Below are 25,767 nucleotides of genomic sequence, written 5' to 3' on the forward strand. Positions count from 1 at the left end.
TGCACCCCTCTTGCTGCGATGTCTTGTGTTTATTCAGCTTGGTCGACAAGCTGGAATTATCTTACTCAGGTTCTGCAACGCTGGGTTGTACCAGCGATTAAGGTCTGTTTTGTTTGTTCGGTTTATTTTACCTTCCTTTTTCGGGGATTACCCACAGCAATGCCGAACGCCGTGTGTGCTAAAGACAGAAAATCATATTTACAAATTTGAGTAGTTGAAGGATGCGTGAAAAACTATGCACACAGTACGCAACCCCCAGTTGGCAAGATAAGAAAACTGATAGCCGTTATACACAGAGCGTTTTTAAAAGGACTGAGACCCCGATTCTTTGTTCCTTGTTCAATTTCCTTTTTCCACGCGGCTTCTTTGTACTTTCCTCTTATCACAATTGACGTACACCTGATAATGATATAACTGAATAATTTCCTGTATATAGCTTTTCTTTCAACAACGAGCAATGACTGTGGCGTCGTAAGTAAGTTTGAGATAACTAGAGGCATACGAAAACTAATGTAAAAGCTGCTACCTCACTTGCTGTCATTCCGGCTTCTTAGGCAAGCTAGCACATGGGCTAATGTGAGCTAAAACGACAATGGTGCTGTTGTATCTTCCTTTCCGCATGTGACCTGAAACCTAATTTTGGATGAACACAAATCTGACAGTTGTTTACGCACAGCGCCATTTTTTGTCGATGTGTGGGACGTTACAGATCTAGGCTGCTGAAACCAAAACTACTTGGAAAAGGAAATTAGGTTTTGAAATACCTGCGCCGGGCGTGCGTGTTCTACGGTATGATCCATTTTCACTAACGTCTTGCGCATCACTCAAATGAAAGAACAAAAAAAAATTTTTGTATGTCCAGTCTTGATGCTTCGCCCCTCCTTCGTCATCTCTATATTCCTTTTCAAGCGCGATCGGTGGTGGTGAAACCATTTATTACCAAGCAATACAGAGGGGTATAAACCCTCTAACATGGCACGAGGCAACCCTCAGGGGGCTGCCCTTGCAGGGCAAAGGACAGCCCTTGGAGGGCTATCCGCTTCATGGCGTCGGTAATTATCCGGCGCTGGTCAGCAGCAGCGGAGCTGGCCAGGAGAGTCTCCCTGAGCGACTCCGCCGTGGTTGGGGATGGAAGGTGTGGGAACGTAGGACATGTGAGGAGGACATGAAGAGTCCCGGTTTTCCGCAGAGCTTACAGGAAGAAAGGATTTGACCGTAGGCCGCGTCAACGTGTTTCGGCTGCGCACAGGCAGTATATCTAAGTGTCTGGAATCAAACTACACAATTCGTTCAGACAACCGCACCGGCAGTAAGCCTGGCAGAAACTCCGATACCGATTGGCGTCGGGCTAGCGGTGCATGTCTAAACATTCCACGGTTGCACTTAAGTCTGCGTAGGTGCAGTAATGCGAAAACATAACTCTCACTGCTGCCGATTACGTTGCTGCGTGTTTGTTTCTTTATGCTTTTGCCGTTGCTAAGTCGTGTCTTCGTTCTAACTTCGGTTCTTCCGCATTCGTGGACATGCATCGCGTTCATTGAGCGTCTAATAAGCACAGCAAAATGCTCATTTATTGCTAACCAATGCAGTAACCAACTAATTCATCAGATCGATTAAATTTCCGACCAATTTGTTAAGTACTTGACTGATGCTACTAATCAGTTATTTCGTGGAAATAATGGTTCATTAAATTAATCAGCTTGGTGACCTAATTACTTGTGTATGCTAACTATATGGATACTTAAACCGTTTTATTATCTGTCCATACAAAAATGGATGATTGACAGTTCGTGCGGAGGAGCTCCGACTACACTCTCTGCCGACAGGTCGTGACCACGCCACTCATGAGACAATTGCTTTCGCATTGAAATTAACAAATTGTGTAGATCTTCGCTGTCAAAGCAGATCATGATGGCGATGAGCTGTCGACAGCAGTTGCTGCTCATTCGCACCCAATTCTTGGTTTCGCTCCTGGTTCCTGCATCGTCCATAATTTTATTTTTTTCCCGCTGGCCTTTGGAATTACTGTGGTAGGTATTATGCAGCGGGTTTCTAGCAAAGTAAGATCCTGCGTGCTAGCGTTTGTCCTGTTTTCCGGTTCCAGTCTTGCGGGGAAAAAGAAGAAACAAAAGATACAGCCATGACATGCGAAGCGTAATTTATTTACAAAGACGAGCGTCGAATCGTCGTAGCTTGTAAAGAGCAACAACCTTAAATAGACGTGAATACACTGTGACCATAATAAACCTAAACTTTGGAACTTGCACTAGTTCAGTACATTTCTTCCTCCGCGATCATTGCATAAAGGTCTGCCGCTTTATTTCTTTTGCTTTCGTTGCCATCCACTACGCTCCAGACTTTGGCGATGAGACTGACGGCGTGCTCAGCTGTTGTCTTCTATGATCATTGCAGCCGCCTTGTCCGCAATCATCAAGACGGGAGCGTGGGTGTTTCCCGTTGTTACGGCAGGCATCACCGAGGCGTCGGCCACTCGAATTCCGGTCAGGCCTCCTCTCACCCTGCAAAGGAGACATGGACTAAGCTGGGGCTCCGATGAAGTGTTTCAGTACGCTTGACACTGTGCTGAATTCGGGTCGGCGGTGGTGTAGTTTTTCGGGCACTGAACATTTCGAGGTTTTAAGTAGGCATAGGTGTGAAAACAACTCCGTCAAGGATTTTCGTTCGCGGTTCAAGCACACTCGTGGACAACGCTATATGGAGTCCAGTCACGTTCTTGCCGGTAAGGTCTGGTGCCGGTAAGGCCAATGTACCTTCGACTAGATGCTCCTAATTATACTGGGAATTAAAACTTTACCGAGAGAACTCTTAACAGCATGTCCGCAACGGATTGCTCTTTTCGACCCTGGAAAAGGACAAGTTCTCAGATATCGTCTCAAGACATTGTTTAATACAGTAATATAACAAAGAGTAAGAGTACTGATCGAGCCTTCTCCATTCCCGAGTATTTTCCAGGCTTGAAGAGCTTAACCAAGAAATATAAATCGTACGAAAGCTAAGAAATACCCATTTAGCTGAAAGCTAATGCCACGTTAGGAGATCAAGGCGGAAAGCTGGGCTAGTTGGTGTTTCATCATGAATTAAAAGACTAGCGCAAATAACAAAGACAGACATAGAAGAAGACGCTCGTCCTGTCTACTTCTATGTCTGTGTCTTTGTTATTTGCGCTAGTCTTTTAATTCATGACGTTAGGAGAATCTCTAAACAATTAATCTGCTCAGAGCAGGTAGAAGTAATAAGTAAGAAGGTGGAACAGATCACACAGGAAAACACTAACAAGGAATGCCTACCTGTAGAAGCCTCTACTCATCCGTTGGCTCTCATTCTACCGCATCCCAATATGGCTAAAAGACAAACGACCTATCGTTTCGATCAGATTTAAGTTCTAACGCGGCAGCATTGAGGCTCCTGTTTTTCAGAAAATCCGGCGTCGTCGGTGGCACACCCGCCACGAAGGTCACGCGACGCTGTGATGCTATCACGACTAGCCCTCAATGGCAGGTGGCAACTTGCCCCCCGGATTTTGAGCAAACTGCCTACAGCGGCAAGCGGCAGTTACAATAAGTGATTGGTCGCGAGAGGTTGCTCGCGAAGAGCCGCCTGGATCTCACAAGCCCCAGCGGTGGCTGTGTTTGGAACAGCCACCGACCTGGGCAGTGGCTCATCGCTTAACCACTGCATCACTGAGCCAGGAGTGGTCGTCGGACTTTACCTGGCAGTCAGGGAGGGCAACATATACACGAGCCTAAGCTCCGCCTTTAGGGTGCGACGCGACAGCGTTAATGAGGTAATGTCCTAATTTGCAGAACTGGTCATTCTCTACTTTACATTCGCAGATCGTGGAGAGTCTTCGTACCCTTCCTGGCGCAGTGGGGAAGCGGTTAAGCGAGGCGCCACTGCCCCGACAGATGGCAGTTTTAAAAACCATCACAGGTGGGGCTTGAGGCCCAGGTTGGTCTTCCCGTCCAACCTCTCGCGACCGGTCATTAATTTAACTACGACCTGCCACAGTTGCAGGCTGCGAGGCGTCACAAGTTCACATGACCTAGGTGGGCCACCTGCTTTCTCCGGTCACAACGTCATCCCAGCCGAGGACGGCTGATTTTCTGCAGAACGAAAGCTATCGAGTTAAATCCCCCGCTTCGCATTTTTAATCGAACAGCCCTGTCGTCCAGCCGTTTTTCCTGCGCTTTACATCTTGTGGCGCTATTTCAGCATTCGAGAGCGGAGAGACGTTCGGCGCACGTACCTGAGCCTCTCGTCGACCACCGCCATCTCGTGGTTGCCCATGGCGCAGGTGCTGCACACGTGCATTGCGGGGAAGGCCGTTTCCCGGACGAAGCAGTCCAGGTAGGAGGAACTCCAGACGGGACCGGCGCTTGCACACGGAGGATACGGCACGTCCCACACCTTCGCACCGATCTCCTTCAAGGCCTCCGCCTCCAGGAGCTTCTTCATCCTCTTGATTCCTGCAAGATGGCACAGCGAAATGGCTGTACACGGTATGCTGTTTGCTAGGCAGTAATGTGTGTGTGTGTGGGGGGGATCCTCACTCGCATTATCTTGAGTTTACTAGATTCACATCTTTGCAGATAGTGTCAAATCAAATTTATTACACAACAATAAGTTACGAGGAGGTCAGGAGCCCTGCAACCGCTACCGCACGCACTTTCCTCCTCCCCTTCTCCGCCGAAACCAGAAGTAATGTGAAGTGGCGCCTTCGAGAAAGCGCATCGCAATGCCGCAGGTTGCAGACATGTTAGTGCCAGTTAAAGATTTCCAGGTGGTCGAAATTAGCCCCTCCCCCCCACTACAGCACGTCTTCCACTCCCAATTTCCTCCCTTCCCTCACTGCGCGGTTGAGGTGTCCCCCCTCCCACCCCCCCGCACCCCCCGGAGAAGCGTGACTGAATGCAGCCTTCATTTCCTCAAAACCATTTTTTTTTAGAAACTACACAAAGTTCTTCCACTTTAACACTAGGTGAACCCTCAAGTATAAACGGTTGCGTATCACATTGGCGTGACTTAGTACTAAACGAGACGCGCAATTGTTGCATTCAAACAGCTTACGGGACGCTTAGATGCAGACCGCGGGACACGGCTTCCACTTTCAATGCATATCATAACAGCTTCAGTCTAAAGAAGTTGGTGAATGGCAACTGCCAGGAATACGGTGGCCAGCTTCCAGTTACCGTGGAGAATTGTGCATTGCATTTGAGACGTATTGGGTACCTTTAACGGTTCTTTTCACGTCTTCATTGTGGGACAAGAGGGCAGGGTCGATGAGAGGTTGGTCCGAGGGATTCGTAGAGTTCAGAGACACGCTGCCGCGAGACTTTGGCTGGATCATGACTAGGGTGGCCATAAAACCGTTCTTCCCCTCCATAGGCTTGTAGTACTTTTCGTACACCTGGGCACACACACACACACTTGTCCAATGAAGAACGAAACTATAGAGGAACATCACAGGTTAACAGTGCTTTCGGGAACACATGCAGACATTCATCCTTGACAGTCGAGACAGCACCTGGCCTGTGGTAAACACTGCGATAACTGCTTTGAAATCTAATGCCGCGCCACCGCGGGAGTGCTCCAATGTACCCCTAGCTTGAAGATCAATAACTCACTTCCTGAGAGACTTGAGGCGGCTTCGGTGCGAAATAACCAGGAAACAAGTCCGTGAGCACGGTCTGTATGTCCGGATAGTCGTCCGCATCCTTTCCGCTCCGACTGCTCGAGAAGAGGATCACCTCAGTGCCGCCCGGAATCGCCAGGACACCTGCAGAAGAATTTTTTGTGGGAACACAAATGCAAGAACACTGCCAAGGAAACAACGGGACAGGCACGCACTCACGTTCATTCGCAAAGAGCGTGCACGCATTGTACACTAAGAGAGTTGGTTCAAGTTCACGATGTTAAAGTTCAGTCCTGTCCGTTTTTAGTCTTCACTTCGCACTATTTTTCACCATGAGCTTCTGCACTGACGACAGACAACACAGCACGGTTGACAGAATGTCACTCGTGCAGCAGTGCACTTTGCGATAGAAGATGGTGAGGTCGCAAATTACTGGCCTAGAATAAAGAATCACCGGCCAAGCAGGATTTACCGAGCCCTATTAACTAAACATTATTCTTCATAATATGTGGACAGTAAAAAAGCGAAAGGCTTTAAAAAGCAGCACACCGTTGCTTCCTCCGCCTATAACATTTATATTATTGAGGCGTCATTACTTTCGACAAAGAACATTACCCTATCACAAACTTATTGGTAGCACATTGCACGCAACAATTGAAATGCCACACTGGTAAAAAAGTCTGTTCTCCCCATGCTATACGTTGCCCTTGGATCACAAAACAACCTGAAAAAAAAGTTGTGCTAAGGCTTAGCTGAAGTGTGAAGCCTGAATATTTCGAAGCGAGAAGCGTTTAGCAAGGCGTGCCTCTCGCGATCCTGGCGTTTCAGCCGCTTGTCTAGCCTTGCACTTTTCATATCTTCGCTGCTGTTGAGCCAACCCCCACGCTACCACTTCTGGGTGTTCTCCTTCCATGGCGAAAGGAGAGACGACGGATGCAGCGCGCGGCGGCGACGACTGCTGCGGCAGCAGCGGCCACCTGCGCTCCGCGTGACGTCACTCGGTTTCACGCATGCGCAGCTGTGGCAAATCTAGTGTGGCTCATGCGAAGCCCGGTGTTGACGATTCGAGTGAAGCTGTTCGGTTCAAAAAAGCACCTAGTTCCGCAGAGTAAACTTCTGTGGCAGACACTTCCGACATCAATACAGCCAGATACGAGCACCTTCGGAACGCCAGGAGCCGCAAAAGGCTTCGTCGTAGCTTCGGCGTACGTGGCTTTCAAATGCCCTCTGTGTGCGCGTGGCAGTGATCGTGGCTCAGCTGGAGCCAGTCGACAGGATCCGTGCACTTAATTCAGTCGCAACAACAACAACAACAACAACAACAACAACAACAACGACATCAGCAGCAGGTGTCTCGTGCAGGCGTACCTGTCCTGTTGTGAGCGTACTGCAGAAGGGTAACGAATTTGAGGAGTCCGACCTCATCATGAGGTGTGGTTACCACGAGGCCAGTGAAGACCACGTGATCCTGAAGACCACGACCCACGGGAAGGTCAGCCACGACGGGGATCTGCCAACCGCAAAAAGGCGTTACACGTAAGAATATAACCGGATTTAACAGCCGCTGTTATAGTTTGAACAAATCATTACGATTGGTATCAAGTGAAAAACAGTCCCGCTTGTTATTGGTGAAGATTGGTACTGCTGCTTCGGCTCTGTTGCAAAATGAACTAGGCGGATTTAAACCCAGAGGTCATATTACGTAGGACGCCCTGTATAATGACTCCAAAGCCTTCGGTGTGTTCTACACCTAAGTTTTCACTGCCAGCAAATCTGACTGCAAAATATCAGCCAAGGACCCTGAGAGATGCCCGTTGCTACGCATCATTCAATGATGCTGCACTGTCCTTGGCCAGATTAAGTGCATCACAGCCCAAACGACGCTCCCACAAATTTCCAAATACCCCTGTCTCGAACCAGCAAAGTTGCTAATTAGTCACTTAAATGAGCCTCCGGTGCCATAAACAGATTTTTTCAGTGAACTTGTCATGTCACAACGGCTATTGGACGCAACGTGCGTGTCAGCGAACTGAAAAAAAAAAGTGCGCGTTGTCGCAGGCGTAATCAAGCTAACTATATAGACAAGGCAACCCCCATCTTCTGAACTGCGGACTAAATGCTTCGAAAACATATCCCGGGCAGGTGCACGATAAATTATCAGGTTGGCCATTTCAAGCGGGAGAGAAGAAGGTTCCGGGATCTTTAAAATTTATAGCGAAGCCACATACTTTAAGACGTTCGAGGTCTTCCTTGGGTCCTACTCCAGAGAGCAGCAGCAACTTGGGCGAGTTGATGGCTCCGGCAGACACGATAACTTCACGATTTGCGGTCACAGACATGAGCTTGTCATTCTTGATAAACTTCACCCCCGATGCCCGTTTGCCGTCGAAGGTTATCTAAGTTCAGAAGAAAAAAAAACAGGCAGAACAACGTCCTGAAGCAAGGGTGTCTCACGAGTACTCGCGTAAAATTTTCACTGTTGGTCGCTGGAAAATACTGTTAACCGCGTGTTTTGTTCAAAGGTCCTTTGTTTACATAAGTCAAAATGAAGAAAGCGACCATTTAGCATAACAGCCACGTGTCCAGTAATATGCCACGAGCACACATGCTTCTTGCCGGTGTGCTTTCAAAGCTCTAAGACTGCACTACTTGTAACCTGCGGTCTCGAACAACCACAATTTAGTAAGTAAAAGTGAGTGGCCAATAAAGACTAAACAAAAACAGTCCTGTTGCAAAGGAAGTTTCTTATACAGCCGAGCCCACTTAAATGAACCAGACTGTCACGGGGATCGCATTCGTAGTATCCGAGGTTCGTAGTAAATGTATTTCCCTATTACTTTTCCTATTCCCTATTACAGGCAAAAATGTAATGTCAGGCAAAAGGGACTTTTCTTTCATTAAAGGCCCGTTAAGCACGTCTACTTTATGCAGGCCTTATAACAGCGTTTTCCAAGCTCTGCAAAGTTTTCATGTGCCTCTCGCCGAAACCATTTCTGCCTGCCAGCTGCTTTAGGGACGCAACAGTAGTAAATGTTTTAGTATTAATCTGTGCTGCACATAACTAACGTGGTTTCGCAGCTTGATTTTGTGAACCACTAGAATCTGCAGGTAAAGCTACAGTATGTTCCGAGGGGAGGTGCCGAGCAGTAGTAGTAATAGAAGTAGGAAACCTTGAGGTAAACTATTTAGGCTTTGCTCTTTTACGCTTAAAGACCGGCCACAAGTTGCCCTCTACCGTTACTATTGATGACCTACCAGCAGAGAATGCATACCTTTTAGAACTGGTCGGGCATAGCACTTTGAAGAGGTGCTAGTTTTACTGGAGCCCACAGAAGTTTGAAAGAGGAGGTGCTTATGAAAGTACCATTTCGTATGCTGTTTAAATACGGCGATCAGAGGTCTTTCTGAAGAGAATACTCCGTCAACGTATTGAATATGGCTTTCAGGAGAATGAACTCTTCCCACTCTTTCCAATTACTCTGGCCGACCTTTGGCTTCTGTCAGCCCATACGTTCCCGGTTTTACACGAAAGCAACGAGTGTCGTGAAGCATGCAGATCACTGCCGCCATCTTTGTCTTCGTGAAAACAGGTTACTGGGTTATGTTCGATGAGAGTACCCAAAACATGAAGCGAGAAATGTGTGAGCCAGCATACTGTATGCCGAGATAGCACGAGACCATTTGGAATCTTCTGTGTTCTTTCTTTGGAAGGATGCTTCGCGTTCACTGCAAGTTGCAGGAGCTGTGTCAAGACTATAGAGACTCGCGACTGTTCATAACTGAGATTACAAACACGTGCGTTTAACTTGCACTTATTTTTTGCCTGCAGCTATAAAGTAAGATAGTTGAAGTTCGGAGTTTTATTGGACGTCTCCAATGTCGAAACTTTCCATCGGTCCCTCCACACAGTAGATGCCGCGAACAATGCCACGAATTTTTAACGTTTCGCAACTGCCTGTCTCGGAGTCAGCATGTAGTGGTAGTGGTCCATATCTCCACACACGAGACCCGTATACGCTGATGCTCACCTTGGTTGCATGACTGTGCAAGCTGATGTGCAAGTTCGGACGTATGTCTTGCACAGGCAACAAAAAGCATTTGTTGGCACTCTGCCGCGTCCCATCTGCTACGTTGGCCTCGATTCTGGAGTACCCTGCGAAGAACATGCAAGGCAACGCGCGCAAGTCAGTTGGCCATATTGAGCATGAGTTCCCTGTATGCTACGGAAGGGTCTGAGCAGATGCGCGATGCGGCGCCACGTTTATTTTAGCGAGAGGATATATCGTTTACAGATGATGGAGCGACGAGACAATGCATGCAGCAAGTTTCGTTGGGCGTAGTCGACAATGAGTGCTACAACTTTTAGCACTTGCTCTATCGATATACGGAACGTGGTTTAGTTTAGTTCTTGTCGACCATGGCAACATTGTGTTTCTTGTAGCGATTTAGCAGGGCCTGGTAACGAAACCCTAACGATAACTTTCTTTGTATGAGTCCTCCAGTGTTATGAACGTGGATACACTCACCAGACTGCTGCGGTCCGTTGTAGTCAACGTAGAGGTACCCCGACTCCTGGCATGCCTTCAGGAACGCGTTGCTGAGAGGCGTGTGGGTGTTTGCGTAGTTGATGGGGATCTCGCCCTCCGTGCCGTGATACCCTGCACCGAAGAAGTGGTGTGTTTCAAAGAAAAATTGAATTTTGCTTGTATAGACAGGGTATGGCGTGCGAATTACAAAGGTCACTCTGAACGAAAACGGAGAATTTGTGAGCTTGAAAAAGAAAAACAAGTGGTGCCACCACCGGTCGATTTCGCAAGTACACTGCTTACGTCGACAGATTTTTATCGTGCGGATCCCGGAGGCTACGCTACACCGCTATTCACTTCAAAATTGGCGACACGCCCATGCTAATGTAGACGTCGCATGTTAAGAGGTAGTGGCGGGAAAGTTTAATTGAATTTTCTCAGCCATGAATGAGACTCGTTGCCGGACAAACGTCAACATACTCAGAAAGAGCCGAAGAATGAGTTGTTACCAAGAACAATAAATGACCAGTGTTCTTCACTGTCCCTTTAACAAAAAAAATGCTTTTAGCTGCCATTATATGCAAATTAAGCCAACGCTGCACCGAAACCACGTTGAACCTGAGGCCGAACATCCCCCGAAACTGCCCGTTCGAATTGCATCCACCATAATAATAAAAAATATGACCCGCCTTAGGGTTGGATGCGATAGCGTTAATGAGGGCATAACCATATATGCGGAATTGGCCATTCTCTGCATTCATGGATCCTGGCAAAGCGGTGCACCGGTTAAGCGATGCGCCACTTCCCTGCGATGACAGGTGCTGCCACCGGAGGGGTTTGTGTGACCAAAGTTGCTCATCCCGAGCAACCTCTCGCGACCAATTATTGTCACTGCCCCCTGCCACGGTGGTCGGTTGCCATGACGCCACAAAATTATGTCGCCTAGTTACTTCACGGGCCTCCTAGGTTGCTTCTGCGGGGATTTTTCGTACAACTTTCGCTCACGGTCAGCGGATTTTCTGCGACACGACCGCATTACCGCTATCGCGTTGAAAGCGGCTGGTAGCAGAGGTTCCTCAATGTGCGAAAGCAGCCAAGGACGCGATTTGTGCTGCCTAGCGCTAAGAACAGAGGAGGCGGGCAAGGGTGAGGAAACGCTGAGTAGCCATAGGACGTGGCCAGCATGAGTGTGCCTACGAAACCGCCATGGACCTTAGAATATGATGTGCCTTTTCCCAATGCATTTATATACTTGCACTTAATCTCGTTGTCCCGAGTACGTGTAAGCTTTCTTGTATTTTCCAATGACCGACACTGTGTCCTCGTCAGCCAGGCTCTAGTTTTTTTTTAATTAGCTTAGCTTGTGTGCTGCAGGGTTAGACAGGCTCATAACGACGACTAATCAATAGTGCATTCTCCCTAACTTACATGCCAACGGAGACGACGTCTGCTAATGGAGGCCTCAACCTGTCAACTATGAACGCCATCAAGGCGCACTTAAAGTTGCTGGCCCACAGGCTTGAGCGCCATCCTATGGAAATGTTTTGTGCGCCTTTTTTGTATAGACTGCAAAAGAAATGGGCATGTTCCATTAGCACAAGAACTGCACTCTACTTACCAGCTGTTTTCCCTTTCGCTTAATTTACTCTAGTTGCCGTTTGAAGCCAACTGGGAAATCCCTGATTGACCTTCCCGCCTTTTGTTTAAATCCTCCCCGACAGGTTAATAACACTGCGAATAGCCAGACTATAAAGGTCGTGTTAAAGACATTGTTAAGGACGTTGTTATCGTGTTAAGGACAGTGAAGAACATTGGACTCACATCCAGGGTCCCGGATGTAGTAGTGCTCGATATTTTTGAAAAAGGGCAGTACGCTCTCGTAGCCCCAGCCCCGGGCGCCATATTTGGTCTCCCAGATGTCGTAGTCTTTGCGGTTGCCGCGCACGAAGCTCATTGAGTTGAGGACGCTGGAACCACCGATGATCTTGCCTTGGGTAAGGCTGGCGCTCTGTAACAAAAGAAAAAAATAAAATGAGCGGGAAAATATAGCGTTAAGTGCCAAGACCATGCTTCGAAGTTGCGCAACACGTCGTGCAGCAAACGAGCACAATGTGCAAGAACTGTGCCGTGTTTAGGTATGTAACGCTTGCGGGGCTGCACGCATGCGCTCCAGCCATAGGCGCAAGCAGTAAGGAATATGCCACTGTCGGAAGCATAATAACGCACGCACCCTCTTACCTACTGAGCGCGCTGTAAATACAGTCAAATGGTAGGTAGAGGGTACGCAGATGGTTCTCGACATTCTCAAATTCAAAAATGGTGAGCAAGCCTTAGGGTACTTGCTAACGTTTCGACAAGAGGTCTTGCCAACGAGGAAGAAGTCACGTCTTCTCTTCGAAACGTTGGTAAGCACCCGGAGGCTTACTCCACCTATGTCCAACTAATGACATCATCAATACAACGTATAGGCACCATCACAATAGTTTTTTTCCCCCCCCCCGAGGACTTCAAATCAAGAATGAGATGAGGCTATTGACAAGGTGGAGTTGGACGTGGAAACAGTTTTTTTTTTCCCCAGAGGACAAGTTTTCCTCCCTTGCCGCAGTAAGTCCAACTTTCTGAAGTAGTCTTGTTCTTGAAGTGCGTTGCTAGATGCTCTCTCCCGCCCACATATAGCAAGACACTGGGCAGCGCCAATTATCTTCACTATTTGGAAAACAGATTGCACCTCCCGGATGCACGGAGACTTTCCTAGATACCCTGTAGCGGCATGGGTTTTTTTTTTTTACTTTCGCAATGTTTGTATCCTTGTGCGGCTGTGGCTACGACGTGGTATCACATGGCCTTGCGACACCCCCATCGGATGTCGTCACGTGGCATCACATCATCCCATCGGATGTTCTTAAGGTCAACCCAAAGGTCACCCAATGTGAAAGGTCAGAGGTCAAACGTGAACTAAAGGTCATGGGTCGAGGACAGGGGTCGACACCATAACTGTACGACATAGGGCATACACGGCTAACGTGGTTGGGCTGAAGGTCGTTCAAGGTTATTCTCCGGCCTACGCGACGACTGCTTTATCTAGCGTAGTGAAGCTTTTCGCTTCAAAAGTGCATCATGAAAGGTATTGAAAAATTCTTTGCCTTGATCAAGTCTCGCTATGCGCCCTACTCTTTCCGTTGTAGCTATACACATATTTCTTGTCCACTTCAAAACTTTGTAACTGCCGTTGAAGACGCATAATAGCTGTGTATTCTTACCCTGTCGTTAACAGTTTCCTTTCTTGTTTGATATTTCATTTGTGATTTTAACTTTTTGTAGTGCTCACTTTGTACATTTTGCTGCATTTTGTTTCCTTGCATTTTTTGTGTGTTTTCCCACTCCTGCCATAGCGCATAATTGCGCTGCAGTATGTATAAATAAATAAATAAATCTGTGTGCATGAAATGAGCGTAAATGCGCTACTGTGAGTGGACGCTTGGAGGTCTCATAGAATGTATGGATACACTCACTTGGTCTGGAAAACTGATGCAGGCGTCTTTCTGCGGCACGGTGGAGAATCCCCAGGTGTTCTCCTTGGTGGCCAGGAATGGGGCGAAGAACGGAACCTGCAGCAGACCCGTCTCTGGCCCGCCGGCCTCCAGCAGAAGCACGGTGCGGTTGGGGTCCGCGGACAGCCGGTTGGCCAGGACGCAGCCTGCCGAGCCACCGCCGACTGCGCACGAGCAACAACCGTTTGCTTCTTACAACTTGAGTTGTGTTAGTTATCCAGAATCTGGTGCTGGAAAATTCCTTGTTCGTTGATGTGAACAGTTTACTTGACCGTCTTGAAGAAACGTAGCAGCACAAAAAAAACGGGGACTAGAGTTACTACATTACTACAACCTGTAGTTAAAGTTCCAGGCTTGGCTAATGTATGCATGTCGAACTTTCAGAAAAAGGTTAAAAAAATGAGGACGCCGGAAAGACACTCATGGACAAAACTAGTGTGCCTAACAGCGTTGCGCCCAGCATTCCGTTAATCTGGCCATTTTTATTCATAAATGTGGTTTAATGTCGCAAGGCGATTCGGGCTACGAGGAACGCCGTAGTGAAGGTATCCGGAAATTAAGACCATCTGGGGTTCTTTGACGTGCACTGACATCGCACAGTACACGGGTCGCTAGAATTACGCCTCCATCTAAATGAGAGTGCCGCGGCCGGGATAGCACCCGCTTATTTCGGGTCAGGAACCGAGCGCCATAACCACTGAGCAACCTCGGCGGCTTGAAGGCACAAAAGAGACTCCACTGGGCAGTTAGGTGCGGACAAGTTAAAGGAGCGAAGAGGTGACGTGTGACTAATTAGTAGGTACGCGAAGCTTGAGGGAAGAAAAGTTTGGCCTATAACCGTAATTAACATAATGGCGCATGATATTAACGCATGATATGAAAAGTTAGTTTCACTTCCCAACTCCAGAGTTCAAAAGCCGTAATAGATACGGTAGTTTTGCAAAGTATACGTATTATACCGCCAAAAGCAAATTTCAGGAGCGACAATACCGGGAGATATGGAAAGGGAAATGACAACATGAACGGACAGGAAGAGGGCAAAATGGGTCAGGAAAGAAGTGAGAGTTAATGATATCCTTATCGATATCAAGAACCAATTGGCTTGACAGGGCATGCATTGAGAAGGAAGGCAAGCGTAGCAGGGGGCGCCAGAAAGTTGGGTGGTCGGATGAGATTAAGAAGTATTCGGTTCGGTTTAGGTTTGGTTTATAGGGGTTTAACGTCCCAAAGCAACCCAGGCTATGAGAGACGCCGTAGTGAAGGGCTCCGGAAATTTCGACCACCTGGGGTTCTTTAAAACGTGCACCGACAGCGCACAGTACACGGTCCTCTAGAATTTCGCCTCCATCGAAATTCGACCGCCGCGGCCGGGATCGAACCCGCGTCTTTCGGGCGGGCAGCCGAGCGCCATAACCACTCAGCCACCGCGGCGGCTAGATTAAGAAGTATTCGGAGATAAGGTGGCTGCAGGCGGCACAGGGTTCCGCGAGTTAAATGCGGAGATGGCTTTGTCCGGCAGTGGGCGTAGTCAGGCTGATGATTAAAAGTGGAAAGCACAAGTAGTGCAAACTACTTGTACCTTAGAAGCTCTCGTATTGCTTATAAAATCCTCATCCGGATCTGTTACAAAGGCAGCAAACTGCAAGAACGAAATTTTAGCACCGACTTTGAATTGGACAGTTTGTTTCAAAACCTGAAGGCAAGAGCCGTAATTTTTGAAGCAGATACCATATGTTAACTGGAAAAACGTGAAAAAAAACGTGGACGTGAATGTCACCGTGGCGGAAACGCCGATAAAAAGACCCTCGCAAAGGCGCACGGAAGAGGAAGAGAAACGAGTCCTCATTATCATGCCGTACGTGCATCGTGTGTCCGATAGTCTCGAGAAAATTGCAGCAAAATTTGAAGTTTATGTGCCGTGCACGCTATTGAAGCTTTGTCGCATGGTGACAGGCGAGGGCCAAAGAAATTTGGGTGCAGCAAGAATCGTGCAGAAAGTCTAGTGCCGTGCAACGAAGGTGTCGTTTATAGTGTACCTCTGAGCTGCGGTCGGGTCTAGATCGGTCACAAGGGCCCCTGTCTAAACGACCGATTAAATGAGCACGACGATTTCCTAGGTAACGGTTGCGGCTCGAATCTACCGCCCCATTGTAAGGACGGCAGATGCCCCCCTCTGCTGACAAACACGCAGTTCGATAATCGGTCGGCACGAAGGAAAGTTCGAACGTGAGATGTTTGAAGCGGCAAAGATGGCTCAGTGTAACCGATGTATTAGCACGCCCTCAGTACTTTTGACTCAGAAAGAGCAGCGTTTTCCTATATGTTAAGAATCTGTTAGCTTTTCATTGTCCACACCTTTCCCACTACTCTTGCCCTTTAACTTAGTTTTCACTGTTCCTAAGAATGAGGCTTTGCGCATGCGTTACGGCTCCCGTGAGGTACTGCGTATACTTCAATAAATATCGAAAGTTCGCGCTCGTCCCGTCCATTTCTCTGCTGTGTCATTGTGTCTTCGCGCTACGAACACTTTATCAAAAACAGACAATTGAACGAATTGAATCTCGCTCTTGAGTAAAGGTAACGCGTAGAAAAGATTAGTTTCATGTCGCCGCTGGTTAAGCGTGTTCGAAATATGTTTCGTCTAAATGCTCCGTGCAGGGTGCAAGGCAACTAGTCTTGCAGAAAAATAATTTTCTGAAAAATCACTGCGAGTTCCGACAAAGCGTCGTAATAGCCGAAATTGCGGCATGTAACGAAGTATTTGTAAGATAAGCACTCAAAGGCTCTCGCTATCGCATGTTTTTCGGAGATTGACATGGCGCTAGCAATTCGGATCAAAGCGGCAATCGAAATGATACTATACGATTGACAACGTCAATCTACATGACAATACAAAGGAAGCGCTATCAAGGTAACTGCTGCAAGAACAAAATACTGCGTTCTGCGCCGCACATAAAAAGCGCCCCAGTTGCGATATAAACAGTGCTAAATTTGCCTCAAACGAAGAAAGCACAAGAAGCTGCGCACACCCAGAAACAGCCGAGAGTCCGGTACTGCGCAGTTTTCTATACTGAGCCTGAAATACTTCATGTGAACACATCGTATGCATGCTCGAGTTCTGCGGTCGATATAGAGAGGCACAAAAAAATAAATACTAGTCCCGATCAAGAGCAGCGACCTTTTTGCTTCCTGTTTCTCACCGAGACATTTAACCAACCGGACGTCACATCCTTTCGGTACGCGAAAACAAGCTATGCAATTTAATGTGCCACCGCCGATGTGTCAACTGCGCCTTATCTACTTTTTTTTGAAACCCCGCGGGATGTTGCCGCTCGCAACGGCCTCCGAGCACAGAAGTTCTCACCAATTAAAAGGCGCAAAGACTGGTCCCCAAGTCGGCAATTAGGTGCACACAAGTTGAAGCGACAAAGGATGGTGTACAAATAGACAATGAAGCCGCTAAAAGTTCAAACAGCAAAAAGGTGGTCTATAGAAGGGTAATTATGCGCCGGAGTTGTAGCAGCGAAATGGTGGCGTAACAAGGTAATTCATCGTCGTCAGCATCAACGTCCTGACTACGCCCACTACAGGATGAAGGCCTCGCCCATAGCTCTACAATTAACCCTGTCCTGTGCCAGCTGTGGCCACCTTATGTCCGCAGACGTGTTAATCTCATCCGCCCACAAAACTGTGCCACCCCCTGCCGAGCTTGCCTTCTATTAACAGGGTAAATAGGCGCCTACAAATTGAAAGTGCAAAAGGATTGCCCCAGGCTGGGTAATTAAGTGCTCATGAGCCGAAGGCCCTAAACAGTCGTTGCTAACTCGGTCGCTGAGTGGTACAAGTTCAAGAAACATGAGCACGACTACGCCCACTGCACGGAAAAGGCCCCTCCCATTTCCCTCAGATTAATCTGATCCTGTTCCAGCTGTAGCCACCAAAAATTTGATGCGCAAAAGGCATTGGTTTTAGGGGTTTTTAACGTCCCGAAGAGACCAAGGCTATGAGGGACGGCATATTAGGGCTCCGGATAATTTCGACCACCTGGGGGGATCTTCAACGTGCGCTGACATCGTACAGTACTTGGGCCACTAGCATTTCGTCTCCATCGAAATGCGACCGCCGCAGCCAGGATCGAACCAGCGTCTTTCGGGGCAGCAGCCGAGCACAATAATCAATGAGCCACCGCACCGGCTTAAAGGGATATACGTGACTGGGTAATAGGTACGCGCAAGTTGAAGGAACGAAGAGGCGGCCTGCGGCTACTGAAATGCGCGAAACTTGAGGGGACGAAAGTTTGGCCTATAGCAGTAACCAACGTGAGGACTTTATAAGATTAGCTTGACGCCACTTAACTGAAATAACAGATTGTGTCACAGGCACCTGAACATAATCCAAGCATCGTTGTTCCTCAGAGTTCTTCGAATTACAATACAGGCAAAACCACACAGAAATTCAGCACACAAGAACACTCGGGAGAGAATGAACATACCTATTATGTAGTCGTAGGAGTCCGAAATCACGGGATCCTCGGCTTCCAGCGACATCGGCACGGTGTGGCATTCACCGCGGAGGCCCACGGAGGCCAGCACCGTCGCCGTTACCAGCCTAACGTGTCTAAAAGCAGCGCCAAACATGTCTGCAAACGAGCGCTGTGGTCTCGGGGCACAACAGCGGAAAATCTCACTGCATAAATTTGCTAAAAAAAAAAGATCACACTTAACGAACGAAGCAATAAATGTAACCTAAAACGCGCCACCACAGAAACTAGGCCGGTCGCATGACGCTTCCCAGCACAAAACTATTCGACACGCCGCTTGCTGCCTACAGCCTGTTACGGAAACGCCGTGGCACCATTAAGGCCCGCTGGAACGCAAAGCCGGCGACAGGATGGGTTGACGAACCTATATACACGTGGTGGGAGGGCACTCTCGCTTGTTTCGTTTTTTTGCTCGCTCACGCTACAGCTCGTGCGTACGCATTTTACGCGATAAGGCTTAAACGGCGCTAAGGTTGGCAGCGCTGCGATGGTTGGAAAGGGGGTGAGGACTCGTTGTGACGCGTACATAAGGGGAAAGGGGGATGGAAGGAAAGGGGAGAGAACTTCCTTCGCGCACACATGTGCTTTCCCTCTCACGCTCGCTTCAGTTCCGCCGTGTTCTACTGTACAGAGCCGCGCAATGCGACAACTGATAGCGAGGTAGCAGCTGCTGCGAGACCTGTAGGCCGCAACTTGTCTCCCACCCTCCGGGCGGTCATTAGCGGAATGGTTTTTTTTCTTGTTTCCATGTTCAACTGACGATGTCCCCCCATAGAGATGACAATGACGTTGGACGAAGATCCCCCATGCAAAAATACTGAATTACGTTGAACGCCCGTTCAACGGGTGTCTGTTGGCAATCTGTTGAAACTTGGCCGAATGCCTCTTCTCTCTTTCTGTCCCGTTTTGTGGAAGGGGAAAGTACTTTCCCGAGTCGATACATATGGTGGCGAAACGGTTTTCCTCGAGGGAGTTGTTGAAGCCACGGTGAACAACCCCGGTGAAGGACAGGCGCATTGAAGAGCGATAGTGACGGAGAGTGCATGCATGTGAGGGGGAGGCTTCATTCCGAAGCGAGCGGACACTTACCGAGGCAAGGCCAGCGCTTTGGCGTGTTTAGATCGTGGCGCGTGCTGAATGCTGTCCTCGCAACGGCATTGTGTGATCGTCGTCGTCAAGCGGCGGCCCCGATAGATTATCGCTCATCGGGTACGGAAAACAAACACCACAAATCTGCCAAGAGATAAAGGCCCGCTACCTTGGACGGTGATGGCATTGGCAGCGTTCCTGAGTTCATAAAGCTCGGGGGACGCCGTGTATGAGCAAGCACGCGTCGGTCTTTCTCTGCTCTTTGCAGGCGCGGGCTTGAGGATATGATGTTGCGAAGCATAAAAATAAAAGGAGAAAAAGATATGGGCTACGTTTCCACGTAGATGTCATTCACCTGCCTTCTCACGGCCGTCGCTGACTTCGCAGAAAACGACGAAAGGTAACGAAAAACAAGGGAGATCATTTCTGCAGTTGCCAGCAGAGTTCAATGGCCTGGTTGGAGGTTAAACTAACACACCTACGAACGCGAATAAAATGGGCATCAGCAGGAGCTATCTTTTATTTTTGCATAGTTTCCTCATTATTCTGCGTGGTTATTTTCGCCGCATTCTAGAAATCGGTGGTGCCATTGTGAAGTGCCCTCATTAGTTTACCTTCCAATAAACATCCTAACAAGCATATAAATGCGATACGCAGGCGACTTTACAACATCCCCCCTCCCCCTCGAGTCCAACGTAATGCAGGGCTACGCGCTCGCAGTGTTGTGTTCGCCAGCATATTCAGAAATCTGACACAATTATTCGCAGAAATGATCAGGTGCACAATTTCCAGAATATTCAAAACTGTTGATAAAACAAAGTACAGAAAAGATAACAGGAAAAGTATAGAGCGTGCAGTCTTTTCCGGAAGTTATCAGGTAACTGCACGACCTGGATTTCTAGCGGAAGTCCAAAAGTCGCCGTGAAAGTTTTCAGGAGTTGAAGTCGTCAGAGTAACCGCTGGCCTATCGAATTAAGAGGCCCACCACCGAAAGCAGAAATCTACTTTGATAAAGTTCCTGTCTGAGTCGCCGTCGTGAAGAGTTGAAGAGGAATCATGTACTCACCCTTCAAACGCTTGGATTTCAAGGAACCTCATATGCGCGCCGCAAGTCGGAAACCAGAAGCATTTCTGATGGTCTGGAAACATTGGCAAAATGGGGGTGCACAAAGAAGATCGCAGCGTATACATTATAGTACGCAACAATGCGGTCACAAGTGAACATAGCATGCAGCCAAAATGAGAACTGTTATCAGCGGTAGCTATAGCTGGAAGCAGGGACTACAGAACTTTTTTTTTTTATTTGGGGGGGGGGGGGGGTGCAAGACTTCGAGCTTCTTTTGTTATTTATTTATTCAATGCTCATTTACGCAATAAATTTTATATTTTTACCATTCTTTATTTTTCAATGCTCAAAGGTTGATGCAAACTGCCACGTTGTAGTGATGACACTCCAGCAGTCAGGAAGACAACAAAAAGGCTTCCAAAAGAAACTGTTTAAGGGGCTCTTTGATGATGTCAGGACGGCGCGAAAACAACAAGGACCAACGAGGCACACCAAAACAACAGGACAGTCGCTCATCACCAACAGGACAGGACATCATCAAAAAGCTGTGCACCAACTAGCCCGAACCAAAGTACTTCTTAAGGGGCTGACTCGCGGCCACTAAGAATTGAATGACTCGGCGGCGGCGATATAGCCGCAAGTGTGCTCGGCGGTCATCGAACTGAATGGCTGCAGTCCTTAGCCGCGCTCAGTTTAAAGCTGGCAATGAACCTTCGAGATAAAGAACCAAAAACAACTACAACAATCTGGAAAAATGTGGAAGCATTTGAACGTGGCCACGATCTCGCATTACAAAACAAAAGGATAAACCCGTGTGCCGGCGGTATTGAATGCAAATATTCAAGGCGATATAAACCGATTGAAATGGGCAGCTTTTAATATGTACATAAGCACGAGGAGTTATCAATTCCATAAAATAGAGTGTGCATAGTTTGATTAAATTCTGCTAATCATGATCATGTACACGGGTCAGACAGTCGACTTCTGGTGGGACATGATCGGTTTAGGTTGCTTATACACGAATAACTTTACAACTGGCTACGAAGCCAAGTAGCTCACCTCCGCTGTGCTTTGCATTAAAAGAGTCCTAGAAATGAAGTGTTTCAATTGTCAGAAATCTGATCCAGGTGCAAGCAATTGGAGACTGAAGGGAGGGGGGGGGGGGGGGGGGGTAATGCTGCACCCTCTGGGGAAAAAAAAGGGGGAGTGGGGGGTCCTTAGCTGGAAGTCAAAGAAATTAAAATGTGCAGTGCGCAAAGGCATGCCTCCTACAAGTGGGACCCTCGCGCTTCTCTACATGCCTTGCATTTACCCGTTGTCGATGCGGCGCTTATAAACGACAACGCTGACGGTTCTGGCGGCGCTTCGCCTGAAGCAGCTGTTGGCGCTCTTAAAAGCCAGCGTATACTTGACCTTCGTAATTGCCGGGACTGCGCAGTGTCATGCCGGTAACCAAGCTTGCGTGAAACGCCTGGCATATCGGTGCTGCCTGCAGTTTATTCATTAGCATTAATTTTTGCTTTTTACCCTGGTGCCTCCAGGATGTGTCCCGGCACTAATACGCGGTTGTCGCTCCCTTCTACTGCGCCTACTTCCTGCTCTGAAGCCGGCTTTTCTAAAAAATTGTCTATAGGCTGTATATAGACTTCTTATAGACTCTGTTGCCTCTCAATTTGCATTTTGTCTATTCATAGTCCATGGACGGTATATAGATAAAAGTATATTATAAGTGTGTGGCCATAAATCTATAGATTGTTTATAGACTGTCTATAGGGTTTAAGTTGTCTATAGACTAGTATGCAGAATTTGTCGACAGAAATTCTAGAAACATTATAGACAAAAGCTTATGGACAATAAATGGACTGTTTAAATAAATTTCACAAAGGCCTTCAATTTCTCAATATAATCTTTTGCCCTGATACAAAACTTCAGAAAGTTGATTAGTTAATTGTATTTAATTAGTATTTTCTAACTTTCGTTGTATCACGCAAAATACGCCTTGCCACGCAAACCGCCTTTATGAACGCATCAAAGTACCCTTTATGACGTTAAATGAAATCTCTATTGAATTATCGAAACATCCACTATATAGCCAACGCAAAGAATTGCCGAAAACCGCTGGATTGTGTTCGAGAAAAAGTAAAGTCTATAATATTATGATTGGAACGTTACTAACCACCGTGAGACAAAAGTTGTGTCTGTCCTTTCACATTAAAGTGCTTGCTACCTTTTCCAAAATGCAAGCTTCAGCCGCATCGAACGCCTTCCGGTCCTTCACATTCTGCCAGGTCTGCGCAAATGATGGAGTGCTGTTCTCTGTTATCAGGGTGAATCACGCGCTTTTTTTAAGCTCACATTACGTTACTTTCTCTAACCAAATAATGGTCGCTCATTATTGAACGTTGTTGTTGTTATAATAGTCTGATCGACTAGTTTAGCGTGTAGTTTTTTTTCGCATTAGGAAGGTGCAAACAATGCTTCAATATGCGAAGCGCAATTAGTGCTTTGCTTCTGTTGCACTGCATGTGGAAGCTTTACGACCTGTTGCATAGATAAAGAGAACGCCTTAGCCATTTTTAGATTAAAGTGTTGCTCATTGCAATTTTGGCACATGATAGGGATGGCGCTGCAAAAGAAAAGAAACCTAGCACATGTTTAGTTTTCAACCTACATTTCGACTTGTTGAAATGAGAATCTGCTGAACTTATTATTTAGGGCAATTGTGCTTTTGGAACATAACGAGTGTTTTCTTGTAATCCTAGAATCCTTTCTTTTCGCCTGTCTAACGTCAGCCCTACTATTTTCACACGCCCAACCCTAAAGCGTACTAAAGGCCAGATCCGCATTATCAAAAGAGAATTGGCGCGCCACTTTCCTTGGATTGCTTCCATAAGCTTTATCGTTGTTGGTTCAGGGCAACCTTGCGCGCTCTTTTCACGGAATCAATGTCCAGGTCTTTGACACCGCTGGAGTGGTTGTTTGTGCCAAGGAAGAGGTGACGTCCTGCAGATGACGGCCTAGCATTCAACGCTGCATTCAGCTCGCATCCATATCTCGTCCTCTTCTGGAAATACTCTTAGGCCTTTTGGCTCGCACGCTGCTGAGCTCGCCGATAACGAAGTATTCGACATTTCAAATTGCGGATTCTTCACAACCCAATGCTTTCATTTCTCGAAACGACACTTTTGCCACTATCGGTATCTCCCATGTTCCTTACAGCTAGCGCGTATGATACTGTCACGAATCTGGAGTAATGTTTACTCAGAACAATGCAAGACGAACGCACGCATAGCCAGATAAAAACCGGTGAGACGCACACAGTGGAAGCCTGAGCGAGTTGGAGCATGGCACGGCTTGAACAACGAACGAGATAACCGACGATGCAAAATACAAAGCATTTAGTCATATGATGGGAAAGAACCTGCTTGCAAGAAGATGCGTAGCCCTGTCAGCTGGTTATTAAACACTCTGTCAACTGGTTATCAAAATTATACAATGTTTTATTAACAATGCAAGTATACCACGTCAAAATAATGTCAGAATGGTTAATAAAGAGTACATATTTTCCCAAGTTTAATGGCTGATAGAAGAACAGTGTCTGACGAGTACAAGGTGCTTGTTGTCTCAATTACTGTCATAAATTCCCCTCTGGAAAAATGTTGGGGGGGGGGGGGGGGGCGACAGCCCTCCTAGCCCCCCGTGTTCCGGGGTCCCTGCTCTTGTACACATAAAAGTCAGCTCGTAAACTTCGTTTGTGGCCTTCTACGTTCTTTCTATCTCTTTTGGGGGGACGCTATTTTTTTAGACTTCCGGAGAGCCTTCCACACCGTTCTTCATGATTTGTTGCTGCATGAATTACCATGCCTGCAGATTGCGGATACATTCTTCTGTAACTATTTGAATTATAAATCACTTGCTTGGGCTAACACGCGTGTTTTGATTAAGGCATTCTATAAACTCAAGCCAGCATAATTTCTGATGTATCCCAAGTGCCTGTTTTGAGGCCTTTGTTATTTTAATCTGCATGATTGATATTGCCAGGTGGCGCTTGGTCTGAAAGACGTGGAAGCACGCTGACTCCGCTTTTGATTGTGGTGTTGTCACGCTGTGCCCTGTGTTCTTTTAGAGAATTAACAGCCTATATCTTCTCACTAACACCGTGATAAATATGGTGGCTGTGGCATCCTATGTCGGGTACCACAACGGTTAGCAGGCATACTAGCCCTATATCTGTGGACGCGCCTGTTCACAGTGCCAGCTGAAGGCAACAAGGGCTACTACCTGAGTTTTCCCCTTCAGATATGCCAACTGTGAGATCAGGCGCCACTGCAATGCCTGGCGCGACCCCCACCTGCCAGGAGGGTAGAAGGTCTAAAGTGTGAAGTCAGATTGCATGTAGACGACTGTGCCATTTATGGGATTGTGTGAAACAACCCCGACACGTCTACTTTGTACAGAGCGACTTGAAGAGGATTCATCGTTGGTGTACGTCTCAGAAAAAAGTATTCAAGGTTACAGTACTCTTTATGCTGAACTTCCCAGTCAGTAAAGAAGAATAAACTGCTGGCGCCAATCGCTTCGGGCCACTCCGCAGTGCAGTTGCCAAGGTCTACCCCGTGCTGTCTCGCAGATAACTGTGTCCGTTACACTGCTGCTGGAAGGGAATCGTTGATAACATATCCAGTGCCTTCAAATAGGCTCGGAAAGCAGTGAATCTCTTCGGTAACGGCCATAACGAAAGTTACAGACGAACACCTGTCTGCAGGACGGGCTGCAGGACGGGCTGCAATACGGGCTTCCCATACTATCGGGTATCGTATATCGAATGTACATCATCTTTTCACACAAAGCTGTAGCTTGCATCTTCGAACTCAATCGTCGATGCTGAGGAACTGCGGAAACAACGCCGTTGCTAAGCAGGGTCGGTGTGAGACGAGGATGGTGCCCTGAACGCCATGCTCACTACGTGTTGATAGGTTTCCCGGGAAGTTTCAAAATACTCCCTCATACGGCTGACCAAAAATCCGGATATGCCCGAATCGAAAACTGACGCACAGTTCGTTCGCGACAAACTGGATGGCGCTACTTGTCCAGAAGAGGGCCCGGAGCGTGTAGAATGGATCATTTCGCGCCACTTTTCAAATTGAGCTAATAGGCGAAGTAAGGAAAGAGTTGACGTAGCAATTAGGAACTTTTCAGCGCTCGGCTGCCCTTGTAGGTAAGCACACTGAAAAGCAGGTAGACAAAGCTGCCGTATTTTAATGGTGAGAGAGATTCGGCGTCCTGTGCTGAAATAGCACCTGCGGTATAAATATCGCTCCAATATTTTTTTTTTTTTTGCA

At 47.5% G+C, this 25,767-nt stretch overlaps 1 protein-coding gene across 1 annotated transcript in view; it reads right to left on the bottom strand.

Annotated features, from left to right (window-relative positions):
- Positions 1–18,728, bottom strand: part of LOC144101660 (uncharacterized) — a 50,052-nt gene extending 31,324 nt beyond the window's left edge. Inside the window, exons 1-11 of the mRNA XM_077634796.1 lie at positions 18,223–18,728; positions 13,692–13,894; positions 12,001–12,187; positions 10,180–10,311; positions 9,682–9,806; positions 7,882–8,049; positions 7,022–7,163; positions 5,646–5,797; positions 5,251–5,428; positions 4,268–4,487; positions 2,387–2,519 (exon numbers count right to left, since the gene is read on the bottom strand). Of these exons, the coding sequence (XP_077490922.1) occupies positions 2,387–2,519; positions 4,268–4,487; positions 5,251–5,428; positions 5,646–5,797; positions 7,022–7,163; positions 7,882–8,049; positions 9,682–9,806; positions 10,180–10,311; positions 12,001–12,187; positions 13,692–13,894; positions 18,223–18,367 (1,785 nt within the window). The 5' untranslated portion in view covers positions 18,368–18,728. The remainder of the gene's footprint in view (positions 1–2,386; positions 2,520–4,267; positions 4,488–5,250; positions 5,429–5,645; positions 5,798–7,021; positions 7,164–7,881; positions 8,050–9,681; positions 9,807–10,179; positions 10,312–12,000; positions 12,188–13,691; positions 13,895–18,222) is intronic.
- Between the last annotated feature and the right edge of the window lie 7,039 nt (positions 18,729–25,767).

Source organism: Amblyomma americanum, chromosome 8 (assembly GCF_052857255.1).
Source record: "Amblyomma americanum isolate KBUSLIRL-KWMA chromosome 8, ASM5285725v1, whole genome shotgun sequence".
Taxonomy (NCBI): Eukaryota; Metazoa; Arthropoda; class Arachnida; order Ixodida; family Ixodidae; genus Amblyomma; species Amblyomma americanum.